Genomic DNA, 26,962 nt, shown 5'->3' with positions numbered 1-26,962 from the left:
TCCAACCAACTACTTAGGACAGCCAAGGGTTTGCAGTGAACAAACAAGCCTGATCCCTTCTCTCCCACACACACTTGTGTACAAACACCTTCCACTGACATGGACTCACAGCAGCCTCCCTGACAGAGCCCTCCTGGCAGGGGCTGCCACCTTCTTTGTAGAGGCAGGAGGAGCCCATCTGCACACACAGGGCTCTGGGGACACAGCCCACTGCCTGCTACTGCTCCAGGGAAGACTTGCTCATGGTACCCAATCCCAAATGAACATCACTGCCTAGCTGTGGTAGGAGTTCACACATAGCTGGAGCACTCAGCCTCTTCTGTCCTCCTCTTAAGATCTGCAATTTCTTTGCCTCTCTTTATATTTACTTCTTTGCAAGCAGTCAGTAGAGGGAAAGGAAACAACCCACATTGCTACACAGAAGGCAAAGCAGGCTCATTTTGGCAAAGGGAAGGAACACTCACCAAGTACTTCACTAATCTCTTGCTCAATAACTGTTATCCAAGACTTAAGAGAAGGCACATTACAACCCTAAAAATAGTCTGCAGCACTGCTCAGCCTTGGAAAGCCCTAGTCAGTGTCAGGGCAGTTAAGGATTCACTCCAAAACTGCCAAAGAAACTACCAGTCCTTGAGTGTATCTATAAGAGGTACTCTGATGAGAGGGAAAATGGAAAAAAAAACCCCCAAAAACAGCAAGAAAAACATTATTATGTAGCAGTAGAGAGCCCAGAAGTAAATTAAACTTTCAAAATCATTTATATTTACATCAGAATCTGAAAAAAAATCAAGAACTTTCACTATTAGAGCAGTATACTCAGCCCCAGACTGAGAAGAAGCAGGAATTGAGAGCCTTCTAGCAGGAAATCTTAAGGCTGTTTATAGAGTGGGGTTGCCAAACTCTACAGGGACTTCCCTCCAGCCTGACAGAATCCTTGCTTTGGATAATTCAAAAAGGTATAAAAAAAGGTTATTGCTACTCTGCCAAGAAAACAGGACAATCTACAGGAAAGAAAGAAAGTGCTCTCCAAGTCTTTTCTCAAAAACCCACAAGCTTATCAACCACCACAGGCTACAGACACCCAAGTACCAAAGGAATACAGACAAAATTCTCTGACAATCCTTCCCTCATTCTAGCTCTTCTTCCTGCAGCAATTCCTTTCCTTCCCTGTAAAGGCACTTTCTGTATTCTATATCCTTACGCAGGGAAACACTTCCAGTTTTCCATCCCAACAAACAGAACAGTCCCACAAATACACAACATTCAGAAGGAATTTTAATTAACAAAATGGTCCAGGAAAGGGAAGGGAGAACCCAAAAAAACCAGGCCATTGCATTTGAAAGGTTGCATGTCAGTCACTAGGTATGCCTGCAAGCCCATGCACAGGAAACCATTTGGACCTTTGTCAGTGCAGAACTAGTCTCAGCTTCCAGAACCACTTCTGTACTCCTTCCTTATATAGGCTAAATATTATATACATATATAAAAAAAATACAAACTTGAGTTTGTTATAAAGTGGCTTCTCTCTCTCTCTCCCCCTCCTATGCTTGCTTGGCACATGAATGCATGCAAAGCTAAGTAGGCTCTGAGGGCTGCACAAACAGCAGGTTTTGGCAACAAAAAAAAAATAAACACAGCTAAAATAGATAAGCAAGATTAAAAGCCACTGAATTGAAAACCATATATTTTTCCAATTGTATAGAATTAGAACTACAGCTACGACTTAAAACTGTAAGAGTCTGTCATCCTCTCTCCCAACTCATGTCAAAGTTCATAGCAGCATAACACGAGATTCCTCAAGAAACGTCCAGCCAGTGTTCTCTGCTTCAGGAGTGAGTTCACAGGTCCGAGTTCAGTCTGTCCGCAGGATCATGGGGGGATGCTCGCTGTCTTCCTCCAATCTGAGTGAGTTGGTTTCATCTTCCAGGCAAGCTCCACCCACAGCACCCAGGTCATCCGTATAGGCTGGAGAGAAAGGAACAAGGAGTTGGGGAATCAGCAGCAACAAACGAAGGCTTAGATCCAGAGTGAACGAGTGCAGCTGAAGTACCAGGCATTACTTCAAATAGTTTCACTGCCACCCTATGTTTGTTTTTATCATGACTCTGATTCAGGACTGTGTTTCTCTAAGCCAAGAGCAGTTCATGATCAAAATTAAACTCCTGTGAGTGTGCAATGCATACTGGAGCTTTGGGCAGGCTGCTGTTTTCAGCCTCCACTGATGCAGTGCAATACAGACATGTGCTGACTGCCCTCCCTTTGCAGCGAGGCACTAATCTGGGTGCAAGATACGGCAAAAGCTCCACTGACTTGGAGAGCTGCAGCATTAACCAAGTTCTCCTCCTCTTGATTTATCAGAGCAGTGAATCAGGCTAAAAGGTCGCTGTTCCCATAAAGGAACAATAGCAGCATTTATCAACCTTTTTTTAGAATTTTTTTGTAGAATTTTTTTTTTTAAAAAGGGAGCAGTGCTGTAATTCAGATGCTTTGTACAACGTCTGGGCGCAGAACTGCCTCAAGAACCATGTGGCAAATACTGAAACTATCACTACAGCCAGCAACCACAACTCAAGACAAAATTCTACCCAGAAAGCAGCAAAGACAAGTGGCCCATCTACAGAAAGCTACTGCACACCACGAGTGCTCTTTTCCTACTGCTCACCAAGGCTCCGCCTCGCACGCGCGGTTACGCAAAGCTCGGTGCGGACGTGGACCAGCTGACGCAGCCATCTAGAAGGAAGCAAGAGGCAGAGGTGCTCCCTGCCCCATTCCCAGCCCTCTCCTTACCATGCCTGCTGGGTGAGGAAGGCACATATGTACCTTTAGTCACAGCGGCACTGTACGTCTGCGCTACCAACGGCCGGTCATGGGATGCAGACTCCAGAATTTCGTTGGCGGGCTCCATGCTGCCATCGAGCCTGCCAGGAAGAGAGGGGTTAGCTGGAGAGGTGATCTGCCCGGGCACAAGACAGCTTGAGCTGGCAGCTACAGCAAAATATTTCATCTGGTGTGCAAGAATAATGTATACAGAATTGCAACAAGAGGAACTTGGTCCCTTTATTCCAGAGGCCTGGCTAGAAAGCACCTGACAACTCAGGTTGTAGACTCATCAGCATCATGTTTGCCTCTGACACAGCATCAGGATCTAAATCCTAGTAGCTCATAGCAGGAAAAGAAGACTCAAAACATTGGAATAGGCTTTTTTAATCATGCAGTCTTGTAGGTTATCTTGAGCAATATTGTAGGTAATCTTGAGCTCTGTCACAACAGAAGCGGTTGCTTCTTACGCAGATACTAGAAAGCCCTCTAGAGAAAATATTAGAGCATTTCAAAGATTAACAACTTGGTAAAAAGCTTCCCTCTATGAGGCTTCACTTCATCTCTAACCAGAGGTCATGTCTTCAAATGTTCAGATAAGTGTATGATTTTTGAACATAATTGTAGGTTGACCAAAGCTGCAAACCTGAATTATATCACGAGTTATTATCTTTAATTCCATGATTGATCAGGTAATTTGAGTATATTACCCTAGCTTTTCCTGCCAACCCTTATTGAGAAACTGCATTGTCCTATTTCTCAAGTGCTCCACAGTACTATTACAGAACACCAGCTGCCTGGCCCATATGCAAGGAAGTTTAATAAGGACACCAGCAGAGAGAGAACAGGGATAATTTCATAGGCCAGTTTCCCCTCTGTGAAGTCAGAGTAAGATCTTTCTCATGTTTGTAACCACTTCATTTATTGATGAAGAGGACGGTGTCACACGTTTCAAATTCTTGTTTAAGTAACTCAACTCAAAGTGCCAAGAGGAAACAGGAGCACAGAGAGAACAGCGATTGATCCCTCCCTGCACTGGGACAGGGGTTGAGTTTCTGCTGGTAAAGCAGTGCTCGGTGTAGGGGATACCTGGAAGGAAGGCTCAGGGGGATTCTGAAGTTACTCATTCATGTCAGAGATCTGGAAAAAGATTACTCTGAAGAAACGAGCTGTTCTAAGTCAGACTTTTCCAGAACAGAACAAAGTTTGAGAAGAATCTGGATTTTGAGAGGAAATAAAACACAAGTTCTCAGCTAACGTGGACTTACTTGTGCTGCTTCATTAATGTGCACTCGCCTCCCTCCTGGGGGTCTAAGTTGTACATGTAGAGATACCCATCAGCAGCTCCCACCAGCAAACGAGGGATCTTCTGGATTCTAGAAAGGTTTAGAGCAGAAGTTATTTAATAACACATTATTATATAAAAGATTATTAAATAACATAGAAAGCATACTCTCCTCCCTTCCCATGATTTAATAGTCAGACTCCATTTCAGAGGGTTTTCCAACCTAAATGATGCTATGACTTTAAGGCATTATTTTCCACACTTTAGCTCCTGGACCAGGAATGCTGTTAACAGTAGAGCACTCAAGAAAGAACTGTTTGTAAAAGATTAATAGCATAACCACATTTTGGAGCTAACAGGATGCCACAGGAATCAAGCAATTACATACAACTCAGTAAAACATATTCAGAAGTTACCATCCTGTTATCAAGCTTTGTGCAACTCCAGAGACAAATATTCTAACGGGAAGGATTTACTTATTTGAGAAATGTTACAAAGCTTAATTATTGCTTAAAGGGTGCTTTGAGATCAGAGGAGTGAGAGTACAGACATTAAGTCAATTTAGCATAAAACTATAAAACCCCCACAAAGTAAGTTTACTACTTCTCAGCTTATTACTTTGGTAGCTGTGCCAAATGGGACCTGCCTTTGAGGAAGACAGAATAAAAGATTAGATTTAGTCCTCAAAATTAACTTTAATGAATGCTACGCTGTTTTAGAGACAAGAATTATATGAACTTGCTTTCAAAGACTTCTTTAATGGTTAGGCTGGATTGCCTAATTTTGCAATTCACTAACAACATACACCATCACTCCCCACAGTACTAATGGAAACAAATGCCATAAAAGCCCACGGGTCTGTTCTCAATATTCTTGTTTCAAAATTAAAAGACATCTTTAAACAACGCTTAGAAATGGGCTATTCCTATCCACATATATCCAAATATTATGCCCTTTCTTCCTTCTCTCACAGGACTGAGAGGTGTTAGCTCTGCCACGTTGCTCTTCAACTGGAATGATCACAGGTGACCACTGCTCTGCTGCAGATGAAGCTGTGTTTTACAGTGGCAGCTCCTCCAGAGCCCAAAGCCAGCAGGGTGGGCAGTGCAGGCTCTCTTTCTGTACTCACGTGGCAAGTGCACAGATGTTTTTGTGCCCACAGAAGGGCAGACGGACTGTAGCAAAGGCTCTGCCCTGGTTGAACATCTCTGTTACTTGAGAGGGCAGATAGCTCGTTGAGGCCATCAGCACTTTTCCAAAGTAACCTGTCCAGGTTGTAGGCTCTTCCTGAGGTCTGCAAGACAGAAGAGAAAAGTGACCCACTTTGCCTTCACCTTAGAGAGAAAAGTGTGTAAACACTTGAAAACATTTTATTTTAAAAGATATTAAGCAGCTGCTTCTCTTCAGAAATAACTAATACCCTTGAGAATTCTAACACTTCATTTATACTAGAGGACAAAATGTGTCCTCCAATACCCTCAGCCTGTTATTTAAGCATGTTTGATTGTAAACTGATACTTCTGTATATAAGACTGCATTTTATAACATTCATTATACAAGAGCAGAATCTACTGGAAAGCACTATGTTTCAGGATTTTATTAATCTGTTTATCACTAAGCAAATCATTGTTTCCAGTAACTTCCACTGAAATGGAATTAAGACTGTCCTCTCAAATAATAAATAGGAACACTTCACAACTTGGTGTCTTTCAAAGCTCCCTATATGCAGCTGGAAGGCATTGCTGATATAGCCCTTCCCATATGGATGTCAGAGGAGGTGAAACAAATGTAACTGAAAATGTTAAAACTGCTCCACGCTCCCCTGTGAAGGATGGCCAAGTTCTCCTTGGCAGAAAAACACCTTTTCTACTCAGTGGGAGAACAGTACACAGCTCAGCTGCAGTTGCTGATTCATAAGTGACTTCTTCTGCCCTTTACTTTACAGTAGAAGTTCAAAAGAAGTCTGTCCACACTTTTGAGAACTCATTCTGTTGAGCACAGTCAACTTTTAATCCTTTTCCTTGAAAAAATCTAAGGCACCTTTGAAACCTACTTTTCTTTCACAGTCTCAAGTTTGAAGATATGCACCGTCTCCGTGTTACTGGATGCAGACAGAAACATGCCATCCATGCTGAAAGCCAATGAACAGATGCTCACACACCTGGGAAAAAAGAAAAAAGGGAAGAAAAACAAGGAAGTCAAACTATTTGGCTTAGTTAAGAAGATTTCTAAAGCCACCACTACTTTGCAAGTAACACAAAACACTCTTCAATAATTAGCATTCTGAATTCTCTGATCATTTCTTGAAGCTATTCAAGCAGAAGACTAATGATGTTCAGCTCTGTTTACCAGATATGGGATCAATTAGTAACAATCTGAACTCAGTCTTACCCTGTATAAAGTACAGCAGCACCACAGAGTTACTGCTGCCACAAACCACAACACCATTGCACAATGGCTATCACTGGCCACAGCATTAGAAGGATTTAGAAGAGTAGAGTAAGAACATTAGATGTACTGCTTCTAACGTCCATAAGAATACAATATATCCTACAAAACGTGACCCACTTTAAACAAGTTCCCTCACCAATAAATTTTAAAAGGCAAGAGGGAGTACAATTCTGACAGGATTGATTTATAGAATAGTCAAGTCCAAAGGAAGGAAATTGGAAAACATTCAAGCTGAAACTGTTATAAGCACACATGCAGGGATGAATGAAGATGAAAACAGGCAAAGAAATCAGGATGCCAGCTCAATTGCTGAACATACTGGAAATCAACCATAAGGAATGAGCATCAGGTAATTAACCCAGCTGAACTTTACCTCTTCACTCCCCTTCGGAATTCAAAGAGTTTCTGTCCCTCTGGAATGGAAAACACTCTTATTACTGTCCCCTGCAAAGGAAAAACATAAATAGATCACTTTTCATTTCAAGTTCATTCACTGTGTACTAGCTCCAGTGAGCAGAGCACAACTAGAAGCAGCAAACCACTTTGCTGTTAACTCATTGCTGTGATGCAGCCCAGATACTACATGAAGTATTTATGGAGTCTGTTTGTAGGATGTGTTTGAAGAGTACAGAAACAAGAGGTGGGAGCTACTAATGCAGAGAACAAGCTGTGCATCAAAACCAGCCCTTCTTATCATATTTGATCAGGAAAACCAGCACACTAGACAAGTACCACGAGTGCAATCACTTGGATGTCTTTGTGCCTTTATCAGGTGCAATCAGTTATACCTTTATAGTCTCAGCTTATTACTCAAAGAGCAGAGGCTTCAGACTCTCTAATTTGCACACATTACATGAACAATTTGTCATCACATGCCAAAGACCAGCAAGGCACTCCTCTCTATCTGGATTTTAACTGTCTTGTTTCCATTAGGAAGACAGCATCAAAACAAGACAACTAATTTCTATTAAGTATCCTGCACTAAAGGGAGAAACACTCAGAGGACTGCCCTAATTACAGCCAGATTAAAATGTTTTGTTTAAATAACCTTATTATCCAACATTTCACAGCATGGAAATTGTGTCAAATATCATTAACAGATCTTAACTTAGATTTCCCATTTTAACTGTAAGCCATCTTTTCTGGCACTTGCACATGGAACTGTGCACACTTAAAATACCTAATGCCAAATTTGATTTTTTATCACTGTTAGCAAGGCAATCAAATGCTCCCTTACCTTTTCTGAGGCTGTGGCAAGTTTAGTACCACTTGCATCAAATGCCAAAGCAGCCAAGGGACTGTCATGAGCTGGGATCATATTGGCAGCTCTCTGCAGTGAATCAATGAAACAGAACCTTAGAACAGTACACGTTAAAAGCTGCATGTGACTGCATATTTAAGCACATTCAAGGCAAATATGGTTCTTAATTTCTGGACAACAGCTTCAATATTTTTTCAGTAACTAAGTATATAAAATTATCACTGAAGCATATACATAGAGAATACAAGCAGCAGGAAGACAATTCAAATAGAAAGTACTTGGTTCCACCCATCTGCCCAATTCTACTCAATCAATCATTATCAGCACTTGTACTTTCTTTGTTCACATTCTGTGAAGCAAGAGATGCTGCAAACTGTTGCACAGAAACCTAAGTTTCCAGTAATTCCTCTCTGAGCAAGTTCAGTAATCTTCAAAACCTGCATCTTTAGAGGTGGAAACAGCATTCAAAGATTCTTACCAGATTGATGGTGTCAAAGACTTGTACTTCTCCAATAGTTGCACTTCCTGGATAGGCCAGGTAGCAATTATCATTGTTTATTGATAAAGCACATAGCCCTAGAAGGGATGCAGAAACAGGATTAGAACAGGAAAATTCCAAGACTTATGCAGTAAAACTTTCTGATTCCATGCTTGAATGTCACAAAAATAATTCAAATTATCAACAGAAGTAGAAACAAAGATGAGTAATCTCAGAGTCAACCTGCAATATATGCAACTATTTAGCATAAGTTTGTTTAAAATAAAACAGAAAAGGAATAATACCAACAGAGTTACAATAACTGATTAAACAGCAGAACTTCCCATGTCTGCCATGATTCCTAAAGCATTAACCTGACAAAATCTTTAACTATACCAAGTGCTGTCAAAATTCAGCTTTTATCTCTCCTGTTTTTTCCTAACATTTCAACACATCCACTCCAGGAGACCAAATAACTGGGAAGATGCAGTTTAGGGCAGAGTCTGCTACTTGTTCTCAGCTGGATCTAACATGTAGGCTTTCAGACAACACTCCTATTTGTTATTGTATTTGAAAGCAGAATTAACACCACCACAGTTCCCTGTAGAGATCCTCATACACTGACACAGAAAGCATTTTTTAGAGTTCTGCTGATTCTACCATCACATTTACCTGCAGGATTGGGAGGTGTCTCCCTGATTGTATGTAATACCTTCATGTCTCGTATGTTGTGTATATAAAGAGACTCCTCCAGACATACTATCAGCCTCTAGAAAAGGGAAAGAGGACAAATGGTGATGTGGAAATGGACTACATATGGATCTATCAATCCTAAAAGAGTTCTATCCCAAAATGCAGCAGGTACTTTCCAACAGAGAAGAGGTTGTACCCACCTGATGGGGAGAAGCAAGAGGCTGACAGAAAATACACAAGATCCAGCTCTTGACACAAACACTGCACCCCCTTCTCTCAACATCACCAGGGCAAACTGAAAACATTCCCATTACTAGTTTAAGCCAGCAAGCCAGAAACCTTCACTTAATTCTGTACCAGTTTACACGTGGAAATAATGGAAATTACTTTCTGCTTTTGCTAAACAGAGAAAACAGACAAGACTTTTTAACCATTCATAAAGCCTGTACCTTAGCCATAATCATTTGTGAAATGTCTTTTTTTTTAAACTCTAAGTTCTTCATCATCTCATTTACTTTGCAGACTACATGTGGATGACTAACTAGACATTACTCATTTTACACTAACTCCCTGTGCCAGAAATCAAATTAGCCACTCTTTCTCTCGTGACTTTAAACAGGAAACCCCTCCTCCCACACTCATTTTTTGGGGGCAAAGTCAGACACTAAGGTTTTCTCCTCCAGATGCCATTCTCTCTAGTTTGAATGAACTGGTTAAAAACAGAGAAGTCTGTACTTGCTGAAGAGCCCACTAATGATTTAGTCATACAGCAAACTATGCTTCTAAGTGCTTAAAAAATTCACCAGTTGCATGATGTTTTTTAGATTTTATTTTTTGAGAGGAATTCAGCAAGCAGCACTTACAACCATAACAATTTAATAGATAACTTTATATTTTGGCCTGAAGAGAAAATGCCAGTCTTACATACTTTCACATTTAGGATGAAAGGATGATTCACACTTGGAGGGACCTCAGCAGGTCTCTAGTCCAACCTACTACTCAAAGCATGCCCAGCTTAACTCAGGGTATTTTCCCAAGTAATACATAAACACAGAACCAAAAACTACTTAACCAAATACAAGTACTGAAATGCCACACAGAAACCACACCTGGAAAAGTACTACTAAATTTCAAAATTCTGTCACTAAAGGAAGAGACATCAATCAGCAGAGGAAGTTCCAGAATAAGATCCACAACCCATTTCCCACATTTCCACCCAGGTAAAACCACTACTCACCTGTCTATTGAGTTTGACAGCCAAGATGGTGTTGGAGTAACTGTAATTGCAAATCTCTGTCCCCTTCTTGAAGTGACAAACTTTCAGCTTGCGTGGAGCTTTAAGGCTAACGATGGCCACCAGACTACTGGAGAAGAGCCTCTCCACAATGCACACATCTTCTGTGTCAGCTGAGCAACGAGGGAAAAACATAGAGGGACATTTCAGGCAAGAAGAATGATGCACATCAACAGGAAATATTGTCTAAGAAAATCATAGAATCATAGATTCAGTCTATGTAAAAATACAGTTTAACGCCACAAACGTTCTGCCATGACAGCTCAGAGTCAAGGTGGGGCATGGGATAGGCTTTTAAAGCAGGAAATCTACACAGTGAGTGATGACTTCCAAAGATTTCCTCCCCCTTCCCAAAGTGTCACACAAGTTTATATTTCTGAACAGTATCTACTCCCCATACCCAGAATCCAACAGAAAAAATCCCAAAGCTACAAAACCCAGAAAAATCATCAAATTCCAGCGTTTTGCAATCTTCTTTTATCTCTGCAGAAATTTATGAAAGCAAACCTTTTTGGGCTTTTTTTGTGCGTGTGTCTGGGTTTTGTTTTTAAAGCTGTATTATGCTTGAAAGGGTTTCTGATGACCCAAACCCTTGGCATTTCCATTTACCCCTCTATGAAGAGAGAAAGGTTACAGTATTAGAGAAGCTGGTGAAACTCATTTGCCACAAGACTGCTGCAGCCACCAATTAGCATTTCCACACACACCATCTTTTACCTGACAGGCCCTAAGAGCAATTTGTGCAGGGATCACTGATGGCCAGCATTCATGCAGAGCCATAAAACATCAGATTTACCAAAGCAACCTACTATGGGAGCACTGAAAGCAAAGGAGGAACACAAATCCCTGCGTGACGAGACAGCAGGAGGGAGGAGAGTCCAGGATCTCTGGCAAAGATGATTTCAGAGCATTTGATCACAGCACAGCACTGGACCATGCTGGCAGGAGGCCAAATCCCACCACCAGTTATCCTGGCATCTCTGCCTCCCCCTCCATCCCATAAAGCTCCTCTCCAAAATCCCAGGAATACAGTTTTCAGGGCAGTGAGAAGCTGGAGAGAGTTCTACCATACTCTGCAGCTCTTCCACAGCCACTGGCTACACCTGCCCTTTCATTACAGAGCCCAATCAAGACAAGTGACTTGAGCCTTTGGCCTTGATCCATCAGAACAAATTTTTCAGGAGTCAGCTTCTGGATTAGCTCAATGCTTAACACATTCCAAACCATAAAACTGCCAGTAAAAAAAGAAAACAACAACGCAGAAGAACTTGTTTCTGAAGGCTTCTGTTTTGGCCAAGAGAAACATTAAGTAATTAATTTGCACTGTTCCCAGCAGCAGTGACAGAAACTCCATGAAAAAAGTTCTGCTCAACATTCTCAGTATATGACACTGCCATTAGTGTGGGACACATCTGCTTTCAAAGTGCTTTTTCTGGGCAGTTATTTCAAGAAAATGAACACAAAATATTTAATATCCTACATTTTTTTGAGAGAAACAGCCTACTTATGAAAAAGGAGCAGGTTTACACTCTGCATTTTCAGTTCTCCATGCTACATAATTGACTTTTATCTACATCTTGTATTTAATATGGTACTTTTCCAGAGAAGACATAACAGCTCACAGAGGCTTTGAAAATTCAATTTTCTCATGCAACAGGGATAATGCATTTTAGTAATTACTTTGTTTTCAAAGAATTGCTCTCCATTTTTCCGATACTACACAAAACACATGAAAAAGAAATACAAAAATCCGCTTCAATAAACATACACAGAGACTGTGAAATGCAGAGGTCTGTGTTCCTTGAATCAGAGTAGCTATATAAAAACTCTCAAATATTTTTAGTTTAGAGGATGGGTTATCAGCTTTCCATCTAAGCCTGGGGTCCTTCAAAATAGTGACATCCTTTTATGAGAGTCAGAAGACCAACACTTCAATAAACATACACAGAGACTGTGAAATGCAGAGGTCTGTGTTCCTTGAATCAGAGTAGCTATATAAAAACTCTCAAATATTTTTAGTTTAGAGGATGGGTTATCAGCTTTCCATCTAAGCCTGGGGTCCTTCAAAATAGTGACACCCTTTTACGAGAGTCAGAAGACTCTCAGAGACCCAAACCCCACAGTCTGACTGCTCCCAGCTCCAGGGCAAGCACAGCTTCTTTCCCCATCCAGGGACAAGTGTGCAGACACAGCTCCTGGGAATTGTCATCCTCCCAGGCAGGCAGGAGAACTGGCATTTCAGAAGAGGAACAGCAGCAGGGATTCCTATGGAAATAGTGCTATGCTGCACTGATGGGAAGGGTGGGCAGCAGGGAGCACACAGGGAAGAGCACTATCAACAACTAAGCTACCAGACAGAAGAAAAAAAATTTCAATGAGCAAAATGCCTCAAAGGTATTGATAATCCTTCAGTCACACCATACAAAGACTATAATACAGACAGTTACCTTTAAAGAAAGGCTTTGTGATGGGCATTTAATTAAATTCACTTTAAAATATAGGATGCACCTCTGCTCCTTTGTCTTCCTTTAACAGGAAGAAGAGATAAAATCTCTTCACAGCTGCCAAGTAATTTATGCTTCCCAACAGCAACTATTCAAGAGGGTACCAGGCTATACTGCCCATCCTACGTTCAGCTGACCTGAATTAATCATATGTTTAGCAGCAATAAAGCCCTATAGCAATGCTGTTACTCAGGTTTGTTTTTTTTCTATTAGTATAATCTCCTTTACACTACACAACTGAGCATTGCCAGAAACTCAGATTCAAAACAGAGTAAGAACAAAAAGAACTGCAAAACAAATTAAGTATCAGCAGCGAGGAGAGAACAAGCAAACACATAACAAGATTAGTTTCATAAACACAAGCATGGAGCATCACAGACAAGGGCTGGTTAGAGCCGGCTAGATTATGATCAGCTGTGCCTTTATTCCATTTTTAATCCAAGAACATGAAGCATGTTAGAAGCATTCATTAAGCCTTAAAGCACCCTCCAATCTAATGCTTGTTTTTACAGTGGGATCAACTGCACAGGGAGTCAGGAGATTTGCTGTCACAGGAGAAGTCAGTGATGGGAGCAGCCAAATCTCCCATCTTTTTTTGTATTTCTCTCAAACACAAGTCAGCTGAGGCATATTCTGCAGTTTAGTTTAAACACCTACACAAGAGCTGGCAGATTAATCTTCCAGAAGATATGGAGGGGTCCTTAACAGTGCTCACTCAACACAAGGAGTATTTAGACCCACTTAAACTAAATTGGGAAGTGGGAGGCACCATGTTTGGGAGGCCTCAAGACACCTTTCCTTGAGGAAAGGAGGTACCCAATGCACAGGAAGCCCTCCACCCTCGTATCAAGTTTTAACAGGCATGGTTTGCAAGTCCAAGACTGAAAATGATTTGACTCATACAAAGAAAATGAAGGCCTCTCAATATTTCTATCTGCTCTGAGCCAAGACTGTTTGGCTTCTACTGGCTGAACCACTGGATTTTTTGTAGTGACAGAAGACTAATGGGTTCAAACTCATAGAGGGGAAATTCAGGTTCAGCATATGGAAGAAATTCTTCCCTGTGAGGGTGCTGAGGCCCTGGCACAGCTTCCCCAGAGAAGCTGTGGCTGCCCCTGGATCCCTGGCAGTGTCCAAGGCCAGGCTGGACAGGCTTGGAGCAACCTGGGATAGGGGAACTAGATGATCTTTAAGGTCCTTTCCAACCCAAAACATTCTACTAAATGTTACCTCATACTGTGCTCAGCTTTCACACACTTAACACTCAGAAAACTTAAAATATCCAAGAGTTTAAGTCAATACAAGCATCCCAGAACAGTCTGAAGACAAGACTGGAATCGGCAGGTCAAAATTCCAACTCCAGCTGCTTTTATCAGCTTATTCAAGATGTTGAACAAGACACTTTATCCAATCTGTACTTTTCTCTCAAGGACTACTCAGAAGAAGCAGTTCTGCCCAGTGCAGCCAACCTCTCAGGATATTTTTCAGTGTCTTGTGTAACAGGGAATCATCTTCACTGAGTCTCCTGGGGTGACACCAGGCCAGGCACTGGAAGTGCCTGGCATACTGCAGAGGTCAGGTACATAAACTCCATGGTAGAAAATGGAATCCAAGCCACTTATTAACCAGTACAACCAGACCGTGACTCAAATAGGAAGACGTAGCTACAACACAATTTAATCCGACCACAGGTGCCTAATTTGAACCTCACAATTATTTCTCTCCACTGACTGTGTACAGAAGCAGGCTGTCATCCCAGGTAATGGGTGATCTGAATCACACCCCATTTCCAAACTTCACATGCCACAGGGTCAGGTCACTTTGGGAATGGAGTCTGAGGACAGCTCTGTCATGGGATCCCACTGTAAATGCTGACATCACAACAGTTGGTAGCACCTGCTCACATGGAGTTTACAAGAAAGCAAGGATACTCATGCATAGCATTCATAGCTGACTTATTAGCATCTCAGAAAAGGGAAGTCTGTGAACTGCTGACAGAACAGGGGATACCACTTCTCTCCCAGGACTCCCTCCATTTCACCTCAGATCATACTCAGCTGTGATCACCATTGAGAAGTTATGTGAATCTGAGTTACTCACTCTTTTGGATGAACAAGTCTGCAGCTATCATGTTAAAGAATAATTTTCTAACAGAAAGTATTAGGATAAAAAAAATAATTAAGGCTTTGCTTTCTCATTTGATAAAGGTATATTAGTGCTTTCATGCCCCAAGAGCCAGTATAAAGACCCCAAAGACTCTCTCTCACATGAGTGAATTGTTATTTTTATACCCAGCTGCTATGTAACCTGGCTGGACATGATTAGAAAAGCAGAGTTCTCACAGCTACTACCAAATTTCATACCATATCAGCTAAATTTAAATACAGAACATTGATTCATAGTTTTACCCTTCCTGCTATTACTGTATTTGTGTGATATTTACACTTAAGGTTTCTTTTATGCCAATTTCAAACAACCTGTGAAAAAAATGAAACATTTCTTATTCTTCCCACATTAAGCCAACTAAGGGGATTAAGAAAAAAAAAGAAAGAAAAAGAAAAAGATACTCACTGCATTCATAGATCTGCTCTAATTTGTCCACAGAAGAAAGAGAGAAGAATTTGTAGCCTGATTTACTGCCAACTGCAAGGGATCTGCAAAAGAAACAAGCCAGTCAGGAACATCACCTCCATCAGCTGTGATTACCCTTGGAGAGACTCTTACCCAGTTCTAAACCTCCAGCTGGGTTAGCTCAGTAAGGAAAGTGATAAAAAGTTTGTCAAAAAAAGCCATAACAGACACAGACAGCTTCCTCAATTCTGAATAGACCAAACAGCTTCAGAATTACAGAATTTGGGTGTGGAATTCTGCTTCACATTTATGAAATGAGAGTTCACAGCCTAAAGTAAACCTACTGCCCAATTCTCACCGGTGATTTCTTCACACAGGCTAAAAGCTTTGGTGTGGAGGGAAGATGATGACTTGAATAATGTAATGCAAAGCAATTACATCATTGCCTCATCATTAGAGGTGACCTCCAGGACCTTTTAAACTGGGCTGTCTGGGGATTTTTGTTCTTTACAGTGTAACCGTCCCCAAGCATCCCAGAAGAGTTTTCATATTAAAAAAAAAAAAAAAAAAAAAAGTAATTAAAGACTGCCAATTCTAATTTTCTCTGGCTTTACGTGATGATGTTCTAGCACCCCCACTGTCAGGTCTCAGTCTTACAAATACTCATACGGAATCTTTGATCAGAGGCACCCTCTAAAAAATGCTAGGGACTGATGTTAAACAGATTGAACAATAGCAGAACATTAAAAAACTGACTAAAACCCCTTCTTTCCTCCATTACTCAATTTTCACACTTAGCTCACAGACCATTTAATTGCTTTTCCAGACAGAGTCAAAGGCAGGTCTTAAATTTTAAGCTAGAAAAACCTTTAGCCTGTCTTGCAGGTCTTTACACATCAAGGCAGCAGACAATGGCTCATTCTTGTTTCCCCTCCCCATCTGGAGGACGATTTTATGCCACAGATAAAGAAAATTAACAGTCAATACAGTTTTACAGAAGTGCATTAGTATGCTTATAGTTCATATATTTCTTACTGCCAAGAGACATGAAGGAAAATTCCAATAAAATACATTTTGATACCCTAAATTGTGGCAAGTCATTCAACACAGGGCTCCAATCCAGCCGTGCCAGTCAGCCTGCCAAAAATGCCTTTTTGAACCCAGCAAGATGATTCTCTACAGTTCAGATGTACTATCAATTAATACTGCATTTGGAATACAATAAAGATTCCTAGATTTCATGTTCTTCCTGTATTTTCACTTCTGGCTCCAAAGTGAGTCTTTTTTAAATTTCAGCACACCCAGAAAATTAAAAAAATGCTCCTCATATAGTTCACCCTCTGAAATTAAGCTACAAAATCAACTTCTGTAGGATGGTATGACCTTCTCTTCTAGAAGAAAATACAACTGGCACAATCTGGTTAGGAAATAATGTTTGAGAAGGTTTAAACCTTCAAATTAAAACATGAACCATGCAAGCAAGAGATTCAATTCCACAGATTCAATAACCAAGATATTAAAAAAGCATATTAGGCTTAAAGATAGAGAAGCAATCATAAAACAATTTTTTTGCTGCTCCTCTAAGTCACCCTAGAAATACTGAATTTAATTTTCCTTCAGACAAAATCAGTACGTTCAGCAGTCTCCATCTGATTAATCACCAAAGACACTTCAGTGGTTTTGCTCAACTACTTTTGTACAACTCAACAAAAACTCACATTACGCAGAAAAAAACCCTGAAACTCTAATCTGGTAAAACAAAGCAATGAGTCAGCTTTTCTTGTATCATCTACTGCTTTCCTCAAAAGAAAGTTTAACAAAGAATGACATTAAAACTGTCACTTTGCAAAGGTAAACAAGCACTCCACAGAGTTAAAAATAAGTGGAGTCACAAGACTCCTTGCAACATAAAGAATCCACAAAACACACAGGATGATTTCCTCACAGAGAGCCCCACCAGCACCTATTTGTATTTCTAGGCAGAACTGATTCCTGAATTGTACTTACAGCTTTAAACACAGAATACTGCTGAATCACTGTTTTACTGACAGGATCACTGGAAGCAGCAGAAAGCCCATTTTTCCTCTCCTACGACTATACCTCATTCAAATGAGCTGTAGACAATGGCAAACACGAAATGTGTACATGATAAAAACCATTAGACTGAGTAGAACCCAAAATGCAGAAGCACAGAATGGACCTTTCCATCCATGACAACTGCTTTTTGTTATTTATTTCAGGATCGAGGTGATGAAGTCACAAATTATTTGTTTACACAGAGCAGTTCAAGTCAAGATAATTAAACCCATTTCAGTGTACAAGTGTAACTGCAAAATAACCCCTTTTTCTTCTGGAACAGCAGCCTTGCTTTTGGAGGGTTTGCTTTGTTGGCTTGGTTTTTTTCTTAAATGTACTCTTAAATTACTTCTTATGAAACTACTGGAAAAAGGCTTTTTATATCTAATAAGAACCCACTAGGCTGAATTATACCAGCATAATCACAGTGATTTAAATCTCCCATCTTCCCCTGTACTGATATTACAATTAAGCCCTTAAGACACCCACAGACATCTAAATGGCCAAATCCACAAAACAAGGACCTAGCCAGAATTACCTCACCTCTGCAAAAATGTGCTAGCATATGGGGAAGAAATATGATCAATAAGCCATTCAGCTCTTGCTCAGATAGACAGTGGCCAACAAGAAGCTGCTGTGGTTTATCAGAAGCTCCTTTTACAGCATAGGTGTTATGCTTTATAACCACTGATTTTCAGAAGCTGATGAGAGACTGAAATTGAAAATAAAATAAATATTCTCTACAATGGCTTTTTTTTCCTAACATTATGCTATGCACATGTGGGTTTTAGCTCTATTATGTGCAGCCTCTATTACACTTTAGACTGTAGACTCTGAGCTATTTCATCGTGAAGGCTGTCTCCCCAGTACAAAATTATCAATATAGCCATGATTTATGGAACTGTGTTTATCCACTTTTTGCAGAGATAATGCTGCAGACTGATCCAAGACTACATAAATCTTGATAGTATTTTCAAGAGTGACTACCATAAATAATTAAAACCATCCTCATCAAGCAAACAGTGCTGGGAGATTTCACACATTCACTGGAAGATGCTGACACTCGCTCTAAGTGCACTCACCTAAAGTGGGAAATCAGCTGCTTCAGTCTCTGGCTCTTTAGGAACAAGTTTTTTCAGCTGGGTTAGAATCCTAAGGTTTTCTTTTGTTTCTTTAATATACATATAGAAGGAAGAAAACCAGTTTTTCCTTTTCCATATCACAGAGGACCTTAACTATTAATCAGAAATATTCTACATTAATCAGAAAGTTCCTAACAAGGGCAGCTCTTTCAAAGATTAAATCAATTGCAGCTGCAGCATAAACATGACTCTAAAAGTCATTACTGCTTTAAATAACTGGTTAATTAAGCCTACTTTCATTATGATACAGTCTCATTATACTAATGTTCCATCTCATTTCAAAACCAATGTAAATTTCCACAGACAAAACATTTTGGCTTATGATGAGGAGAGGGAAAATAATAACAATAATAACAATGAAAGAAAAATCAATGAAGACATAAGAATTGCTAAGGAATTACTTAGGAAATGTACCTTGCTTTATTTCCCCCTCCAAAATATCTGCTGTAACATCTCATTGACATGTCGTAATATCAAAGGTCATGATTTTGGAAAAGAGATACAGAACTTCATACATTCAATGTTTTTGTCAGCAACATTCTGACAACCCACAGGAGATTTTCCCATTACTCTTGTATTAAAAGAAAACTCAAACTCAAATCTGCTACAGCAAAAGGAGACCAGGCCTGCTCATCACTTCACACGCAGGCTGGGACAACAGAAAGTCCATAATCCAAGTAAATATCACTATTCTTGGGCCAAATCCCCATCCAAATGGTGACACACTGAGGAACTGCTCCTCTGACCAGCCCCCCTCAGCTGCTGTGCCCTCTGCAACAACAGCAAGAAACACAACATACGGTTGTCTCTCTCAGCTATCCTCCCTGAGTGAAGGAGCTACGGGACCGCTCTGTCCTTCCTTTTTTGGGTCTGTGTTTAGCTTTAAAGTCTCCTTGGAATAGAGAGCTCTCCTGTCCTCAGGGATCACGGGTGAAGGACACCTGAACCTAGGAGAAACAAAGGCAGAGGAGTGAATGCTCAGCACCTAACCCTTGTTCCTCCCACCACAAGCAGTTTACTACAGAGATCCAAACAGAATAAGGGAATGAGAATACAACTCCTGGGACACAAAGCATGCCAGGTGCATACAGAGACAGCAGCATTTGCTCACAATGTAGAATGAACTTGATTTATTTGGGAAATAAAGGGCAGAATTAAACTGGAAAGAAGAAATATATGTAGTGATACGTGTCATAGAAATCCTTGCCAGTAAGGCACACACCAGTGTTTTCCTCAGAAGTCCAAACACAAGGTTTCCTCTTCCCCTTTTACCAGGAGTCTGCTTTCAAAACTGCAGTGACTACTTTGTTTCCAAACGCTTTCACACAATTACTTATTTTAAAAAAAGATGACTAAAACTTCTCTATTCTGCCCACTTGCATTATTTCACAAGCAAACTGTTTGGTGGGGTTATTTTTTGTGGGTGGGGGGAAGTGGGTGCACATGGAATCTGAACATCATTTGTAAATACTTCCAAAGAATACCTGTGCAACAGTTTAAATATTGAAAGTTTTACCTATTACATAGATACATACAAGCTTTGGGATCTTGAAGTTATGCTTTGCTTAAAAAGTCACAAACTTCTAATCCATTAGCATTTCCCTTATGAGAGTCAAAGCTTCTATGAGTTTGTGAGGTGTTTAATTTTTCATAAACGTATCTATGCTCAGTTTTAGCAGTTCTCCCAGAAGTAATACAAACTGCACTTGGGTTTTTCTCCCCAAGTATCCACTGTTAAAGATTTACAGCTGTAAAATCTTCCCAGCACTGAGGCCACCCACAAGCTTCCACTGCCTGGTTTTGCTGGGACACCCAAATTCCGACGGTTGCTCCACTTTGATCTGCAAGCTGGAGCTTCTCAATCAGGGAATGCCAGTCATGCCAAGTTGTGCAATGATTGATTCACTGGGGAAAAGGGCTCAGTCCAAAACAAGCACACTAACATCTTCTGAAAATACCCTTCTCCGTGTTTTTACTTAATGAAAACATTGTATCAAAGAGAAGCCACAAACCGACCGCTTCTGCTGCATTATAGGTGAAGTGTTTTCAGGCAGGGCTCCAGCCCCAGCCAGAAATTCAAAACTCTCATGTAAATAAAGCTTAGGGCAATGTGGGATAAACAGGCAAGACAACACTTGCAGTAATGCAGATACTATTCCAAGAGACAATGTCACTACACACAATATCCATGAACGAATATTAGCCAAGTCTGGGAAAACCAAGAGACCAAAAGCAGGATAGAGGATATCTGCTTCAGCCACCAGGGATTGCAACAACTGGGAAAAGCCACAGCAACTTGTGTGATGACAACATTCTCCTAACTACCAGCCATCCAATTTCCCAAGACTGAGAGCCACCATGAAGCTCAGCTTTCTACAGGAGAGAGTACCTAATTACCAAATCTTCGTAAAACAAAGGAAAGTCAGCTTGGTACTTCTTTTCAGCAGCAACAAGCCCCATTTTTCCTAACACAAGGAGCTGGCTCTGCTGTGCAGGTAAGCAAGACAGTTAAACCTGAGTAGAACTGGCACCTTATTAGGGTGAAGGTAAAAGCTTTAAATGCAGTAACAACAACAAGCCCATGTCATTTATTTTCCAGTTTTGTCTGTCAGCAATTTTTCTAATTACTGAAGCACCTTAAAGCATGATGTGAGCTCTACTGACTGGGCAGACATAAACAAAGCTTGTCTTTCATATACTGCCTGAAAGAATATACATTTGTTTACCTTGCCTGTCTGGAGAAGGGCTCCAGTTACCTGTAAAAGTTGGAAACAGGTGAGCTTTCTGAGGCCCAGCATGGGAAAGTGCAAGTCATTCCTAATAACTTCTTTTCAGCTCTTCTCACCTGCTAAACTGTCATCTCCTAAATATATAGAATATATAGTACATATATTCTATATAGTGTATATATATATTAGAGTATGTGGAAGAGTGGTGTATATATAGTATACAGAATATGTAGCATATATATTCTACATACATAGAATATATTTATGGTATACTATAAACTCAGCTGCCTTTTTGTTTCTCCACTCAAACAATAAACTAGGAGAGATAGTGGGTGGGAAACAGCAAAAAAAAATTAAGTAAAGTTCTGTTTAAAGAATGCACACAACCACTAAATTCTACTCAGTTTAGGAACTTGAATGCAGCTTGGTTGTTTGGGCCATTGCCACATCAGACAAGTGTTTCACTGAGAAGCTGCTCACAAAGGCATCTGCAAGACTGCTGTTACACTTACTACTTTTCTTGGGGAGTTTTATTTAAGACACTGATAGTAAAAAGAGATTATTCCACATCATCAACCACCTCATTTTATCTCAAATTAAGTGGCCTTTTAAATTAATTTTAGAATTTTGAGACAAAAATATGAACAGAAGCCTTTTGATATTTCTGTCACTTCTACATCAGATACCTGAATTCACAAATATTCAAAAATAACACAGAAGATACATCATCAGAATTCTCATCAGCTAATCTCAAGGTGATTTACATATAAATCATATTTTAAAAATATATAATTTGACATAATGGTATTAGAATACCAAACACAAAACAAACAAAAAAACCCCAAAAAACCAGCTATCAAAGAACATTTTTTGGTCATTTACAAAAATGAAATGGGAAAAGTAGTGCAGCAGCACACCCAGCTGAGGAATAAAATCATTAGCCAGGTGTCCCTTTTTTCTCCCTATAAACTCCAGCTTATAAAGGAATCACCTTTTGCTCCTTGAGGAAAGATTTCAAGGTGTACAAGCCAAACCCTAGGTAAGCTTTTGTTGCATTTGTTTTCTTGTTATTTCTATCTTGGTTTTGTTCTCAAGCCAACCTGCAACCCTTGTTCAAACAAAGTGGGTTTTTTCTGGTCACAACTCAGTGATCTTCAGGTACATAAAGGTCTCCACAAAGCTAAGGTGCAACTGAAAATGCAGAGGTGCCACACTGGAGAACAGAGCTGAACTTCAAAAACTTATATATGACCTTTATAAACTACAGAAGAAAGAGGTGACAAATCCCCTAGTTATTATGACTTGAGTTTTTTTCCAGTAATAGGCAAAAAATGAATGGTAGCTCAGCAAAACTTGGGCATGTTTTACATGGACAGGGCCAGAGTGAGCTCTATATGGCACCCACTGAAAAAATGTAAAAAAGCAGTTGCAAAGTCTTTGGCTTGAATCAATATAGGGATAATGATTTACTCACAAATACACAGAGCACTACTGCTCCCCCCAACATTTACCACAACTTATTTACTGCCAGAGTCTCTTGTCTCAAACCTCCCCAGCCCCAAGTGCTCACCTCTTCACCCCCAACAAACCCTGCAAAAGCAGAGCCTCTCCTGCTGTGATGTAACTGTGCTTGGCAGCCACCAGAAATAACCTTCTCACCTTCACAACTCCCATATGCTACAGGACCTGCTCAGGACAGGCACAGATCTCCCTCCCGAGGACAAGATATTGTTGCTTGCACAAAGAACAAGTTGTTAAAAAAAAACCAAAGCCTCCACCACGCACGTGGGCTACACTTTGTGGTGCCAACCTGAGATCATTTCCTCTTACTCACTTCCTAAAACAAAACTCCTTTCTCGAGTACAGGCTCTTTCAGTTCTTACTCCCTCGCCAGTTTCATCTGTCAGGTACTGAAGGCAATCAAACCCTTCTTTAAACGAACTTCAGTGCTCCAATCCCAACTAACAGGAAGTTCCTAAATTAAAAATACTGCTTTATAATACCCCATATAAAAACTAACATGCACTAACTGATCTAAATGTGCTGCAATGATTAAGAAATTTGTGAGACGTGCAGCTTGGGCCATCCCAAGCCCAAGGAAGTGCAGTTTCAAGGATCAGAGAAAGGCCTCTTTTCGAAATCAAAACCAAAAGTAGCATGGGCTCATAAAACCACCTTCAAGCCTAAGTCTCAATGCTTCAACACAGCAGGTGGCAATAAAATAACTGTATGAAAAGACAGCTGGGAGGAACTTTTAGATGAAGTCTTTGCACCTCCTGGAACACTTGGGGCTTCACGTCAGGCTCTCCTAGGGCTGAACACCAGCAAGGAGCAGCAGGAGCGCTCCGTCCGTGCCCTTCCCAGGACGGCGAGCGATGTCCCAAGCATCCAAGTTCCCCGGGCAGGGAGCGGCCAGCACGCTGCCACCACCCCGAGCCGCGTGTCCCCGCGGCTCCCCATGAAGCCGGAGGGCACGGGGGGCTGTTCCCGGCCCTTCTCCCTGCGGGGGGACCCCGGCCCCGCTCCAGCCCCGAGGCCCCGGCACGGAGCGGCTCCAGCGGCGCTCCCCAAATGGGAAGGGGCGGCACCGGCGAGACCCCAGCACGCCCCGCCGGCGGCCAGGCCTGCTCGGGGCTCTCCAGGCCTGCTCGGATCCCCCCAGGCCTGCTCGGGGCCCCCCCGGCCGCTGCCGCTCCCCGGCCCGGGCCCCCTCAGCCCGCCCCCCTCAGCCTCCCTTACGTGTTGTCCTGGTTGAAGTTGGCGAAGAGCAGATGGCCGCTACCGGCGTCGCCGCTCTGCCCGGCCAAGTTCATGGCGGGACAGCCCTCGCCACCCCCGTCCGGCGGGGGGAGGACGAGGAAACACCTCCGGAAGGCTGCGCCCCTCAGCCGCGGCCGAGACGCGCGGCGCAGCGCGGATCCCCGGCGTGTCGCCGCTGTCCCCGGGCTGAGCGCGGCCACCGCGGGGCTGTCACCGAGGCCCCGCGGGCACGCCCCGCGCTCTGCCCGCCCGCCCGTGCCTCTGCAGTTCCGCTTGGTGCCACGGGATGGCCCCGAGGCTCAGCGGATGAGCGGGCTGGGGCTCCGGGCTTGGGAAAAAGGAAAAAAAAGAAAGTTGGGGTTGTTCGGGCTGGAGAAGAGAAAATGCGTGGAGATGTGGGAGCAGCTCTCGGTGTCTGAAGGGGGTCTTGGTCAGGATTTGTAGGAACGGGGAAAGGAGGAATGGGTTCACATTGGAAGGGGAAATAGATGCACAGAGGAATTCTTTACTGTGATGGTGGTGAGATGCTGGAACAGGTTGTAGATATCCCCCAGCCCTGGCAGTGTCCAAAGCTGGGCTGAATTGAGCATCCTGGTCTAGTGGATAACACAAATTGCAGGGGAAAAAAGAATACAAAAACCAAACCAAGCCAAAATCACAAAAAAAACCCCAAAAAACAAACAAACAAACAAAAAAAACCCACAAAAAACCAAACCCCAAAACAACAACAAAAACCAAATAAACAAAAAACAACAACAACACGAAAAACCACCCAAAAAAACCGAATCAACCAACCAAACAAAACAAAACAAAAAACAAACAAAACCCAAAAAACCCAAAAAATTAAACCAAAACCCTAAAAAACCCAACCAACAACAACAAACCCCACCAAAAGCAACACCAAAAAAACCCCCACCCAGAACAAAAAAACGAATCAACCAACCAAACAAAACAAAACAAAAAACAAACAAAAAACCCCCAAAAAACTAAACCAAAACCCTAAAAAACCCAACGAACAACAACAAACCCCACCAAAACCAACAACAAAAAAAACCCCACCCAGAACTGAAAAAGCGATTTTTGGAAACGGGATCAACATCAAGAGATTAGTACAGAAAAGGGTAAATCTCACAAATATGAGCCCCCAGGTGTTGGGTTTGTGCCTCTGGGGCCGTCTGGCTCCAGGGGGTTCACGAGGGGGGTTCATGAGTGGGGCTCACAGAGCAGTGTGGGGTGATGGAGCCTCCCCCTCACCAGCCTGTGAGGCTAAAGGACCTCCAGCTGCTGGCACAGAGACCCCTCCAAATGGCTTAAAGCCAAGTGACCCAGCTCCCTGCTGCCCTGTGCCCACCCTGCCACGTCCACCAGAGCCAGCCCTGTCCCCCACACTGCACCCCACAGTCACCTCTGCCTCCGCTGCCAACACATCCACCTGGCCTGGGGCTCTTTCTACCCATCCAGAGCTTCTGTTCTCCAGGGAGCCTTCCCCTGCTGGTGGCAGATTTTAATCTCAAATTGTCTCTTTTTGTACCTGTTGGCTCTGGCAGTTTCAGGTGCAGGAAAACGTCTCTCCCTGGGGAGATGGGATCACAGTGTGTGCTGCCAGGAGAGCCCAGCGCTGCTATCCCTGCCAGGTGTGGGCGCTCACACCTCACTGCTGGCACCCCTGCCAGGTCTGGGTGCTCACACCTCACTGCTGCCATCCCTGCAGGTCTGGGCACTCACACCTCACGGCTGCCATCCCTGCAGGTCTGGGCACTCACACCTCACGGCTGCCATCCCTGCAGGTCTGGGCACTCACACCTCACGGCTGCCATCCCTGCAGGTGTGGGCACTCCCCCCTCACTGCTGCCATCCCTGCAGGTCTGGGTGCTCGCACCTCACTGCTGGCACCCCTGCAGGTGTGGGTGCTCACACCTCACTGCTGCCATCCCTGCAGGTGTGGGCACTCACACCGTGCCCTGCTGCCATCCCTGCAGGTGTGGGCACTCACACCGTGCCCTGCTGCCATCCCTGCAGGTGTGGGCACTCACACCGTGCCCTGCTGCCATCCCTGCAGGTGTGGGCACTCACACCGTGCCCTGCTGCCATCCCTGCAGGTGTGGGCACTCACACCGTGCCCTGCTGCCATCCCTGCAGGTGTGGGCACTCACACCGTGCCCTGCTGCCATCCCTGCAGGTGTGGGCACTCACACCGTGCCCTGCTGCCATCCCTGCAGGTGTGGGCACTCACACCGTGCCCTGCTGCCATCCCTGCAGGTGTGGGTGCTCACACCTCACTGCTGGCACCCCCCAGAGCCCTTCCTCAGGGGACAATGCACAGAGGTGTCTCCAGATGTGGGAATCCTGCAGGGAATCACAGAATCTCCTGAGATGGAACACACACAAGGATCAGAGCCCAGCTCGTGGCCCTGCGCAGACACCCCAACCATCCCCTCCTGTGCCTGGGAGCAGGGTCCAAACCCTCCTGGAGCTCTGGCAGCCTTGGAGCTGGGATCATTCCCTGGGGAGCCTGGGCAGTGCCCCACCACCCTCTGGGGGAAGAATTTTTTCCTGCTATCCAAACAACACTTCCCCAGACAGCTCCAGCTGTTCCCTCGGGTCCTGTCACTGGTCACATGTGAGAAGAGATCAGAAGGAAGGAAAAAACCATCCCTGGGCTTCATGAGCCATTCCTCATCTAAAAGAAAACACTGCAAACTCCACCCTGCTTTGGTGACATTAAAAAAAAATAATAATCTGCATTCAGGGTACCCCAGAATACTGGAATTTCTCCTTAACACCCTTACAATTACTCAGATCTTTACAGGTGGGGAGTGCACCGGGGGTGGGAGAGCAAAGAAAAACAAGCTGGGCTCGTGGGCAGAGTAACAAGGAGAGCTGCTGTGCAGGGAGGGGACA

At 42.7% G+C, this 26,962-nt stretch overlaps 1 protein-coding gene across 2 annotated transcripts; it reads right to left on the bottom strand.

The window, feature by feature from the left end:
• Window positions 1–1,257: 1,257 nt before the first annotated feature.
• WIPI2 (WD repeat domain, phosphoinositide interacting 2) lies at window positions 1,258–24,232 on the bottom strand. 2 transcript variants are annotated; one of them, XM_041401514.1, is made up of 12 exons: window positions 24,041–24,232; window positions 15,355–15,437; window positions 10,223–10,392; window positions 8,965–9,061; window positions 8,293–8,390; window positions 7,791–7,883; window positions 6,927–6,997; window positions 6,156–6,263; window positions 5,232–5,396; window positions 4,086–4,193; window positions 2,788–2,918; window positions 1,258–1,965 (listed from the first exon to the last, which is right to left on the bottom strand). In XM_041401514.1, the coding sequence occupies exons 1-12, from the start codon at window positions 24,112–24,114 to the stop codon at window positions 1,853–1,855; spliced, it is 1,311 nt and encodes a 436-aa protein (XP_041257448.1). In that variant the 5' UTR covers window positions 24,115–24,232; the 3' UTR covers window positions 1,258–1,852. The 2 variants fall into 2 exon arrangements, with proteins under 2 accessions (XP_041257448.1, XP_041257449.1); XM_041401515.1 differs by having other exon boundaries at window positions 2,821–2,918.
• Window positions 24,233–26,962: the final 2,730 nt, after the last annotated feature.

The sequence above is a fragment of the Onychostruthus taczanowskii genome, unplaced genomic scaffold (assembly GCF_017590055.1).
Source record: "Onychostruthus taczanowskii isolate IOZ18803 unplaced genomic scaffold, ASM1759005v1 scaffold19, whole genome shotgun sequence".
Lineage (NCBI taxonomy): Eukaryota > Metazoa > Chordata > Aves > Passeriformes > Passeridae > Onychostruthus > Onychostruthus taczanowskii.
The sequence above is the reverse complement of the archived record's forward strand: the minus strand, read 5'-3'. Positions and strand labels throughout refer to the sequence as shown.

Coding starts and splice junctions, on each gene's coding strand:
- WIPI2 (XM_041401514.1), bottom strand. CDS start 24,114: ATGAACTTGGCCGGGCAGAGCGGCGACGCCGGTAGCGGCCATCTGCTC. Junction 10,393..15,354: donor AGAGCAGATCTATGAATGCA/GTGAGTATCTTT, acceptor CTCGTTGCTCAG/CTGACACAGAAGATGTGTGC. Junction 6,998..7,790: donor TTGCCACAGCCTCAGAAAAG/GTAAGGGAGCAT, acceptor TTTCCTTTGCAG/GGGACAGTAATAAGAGTGTT.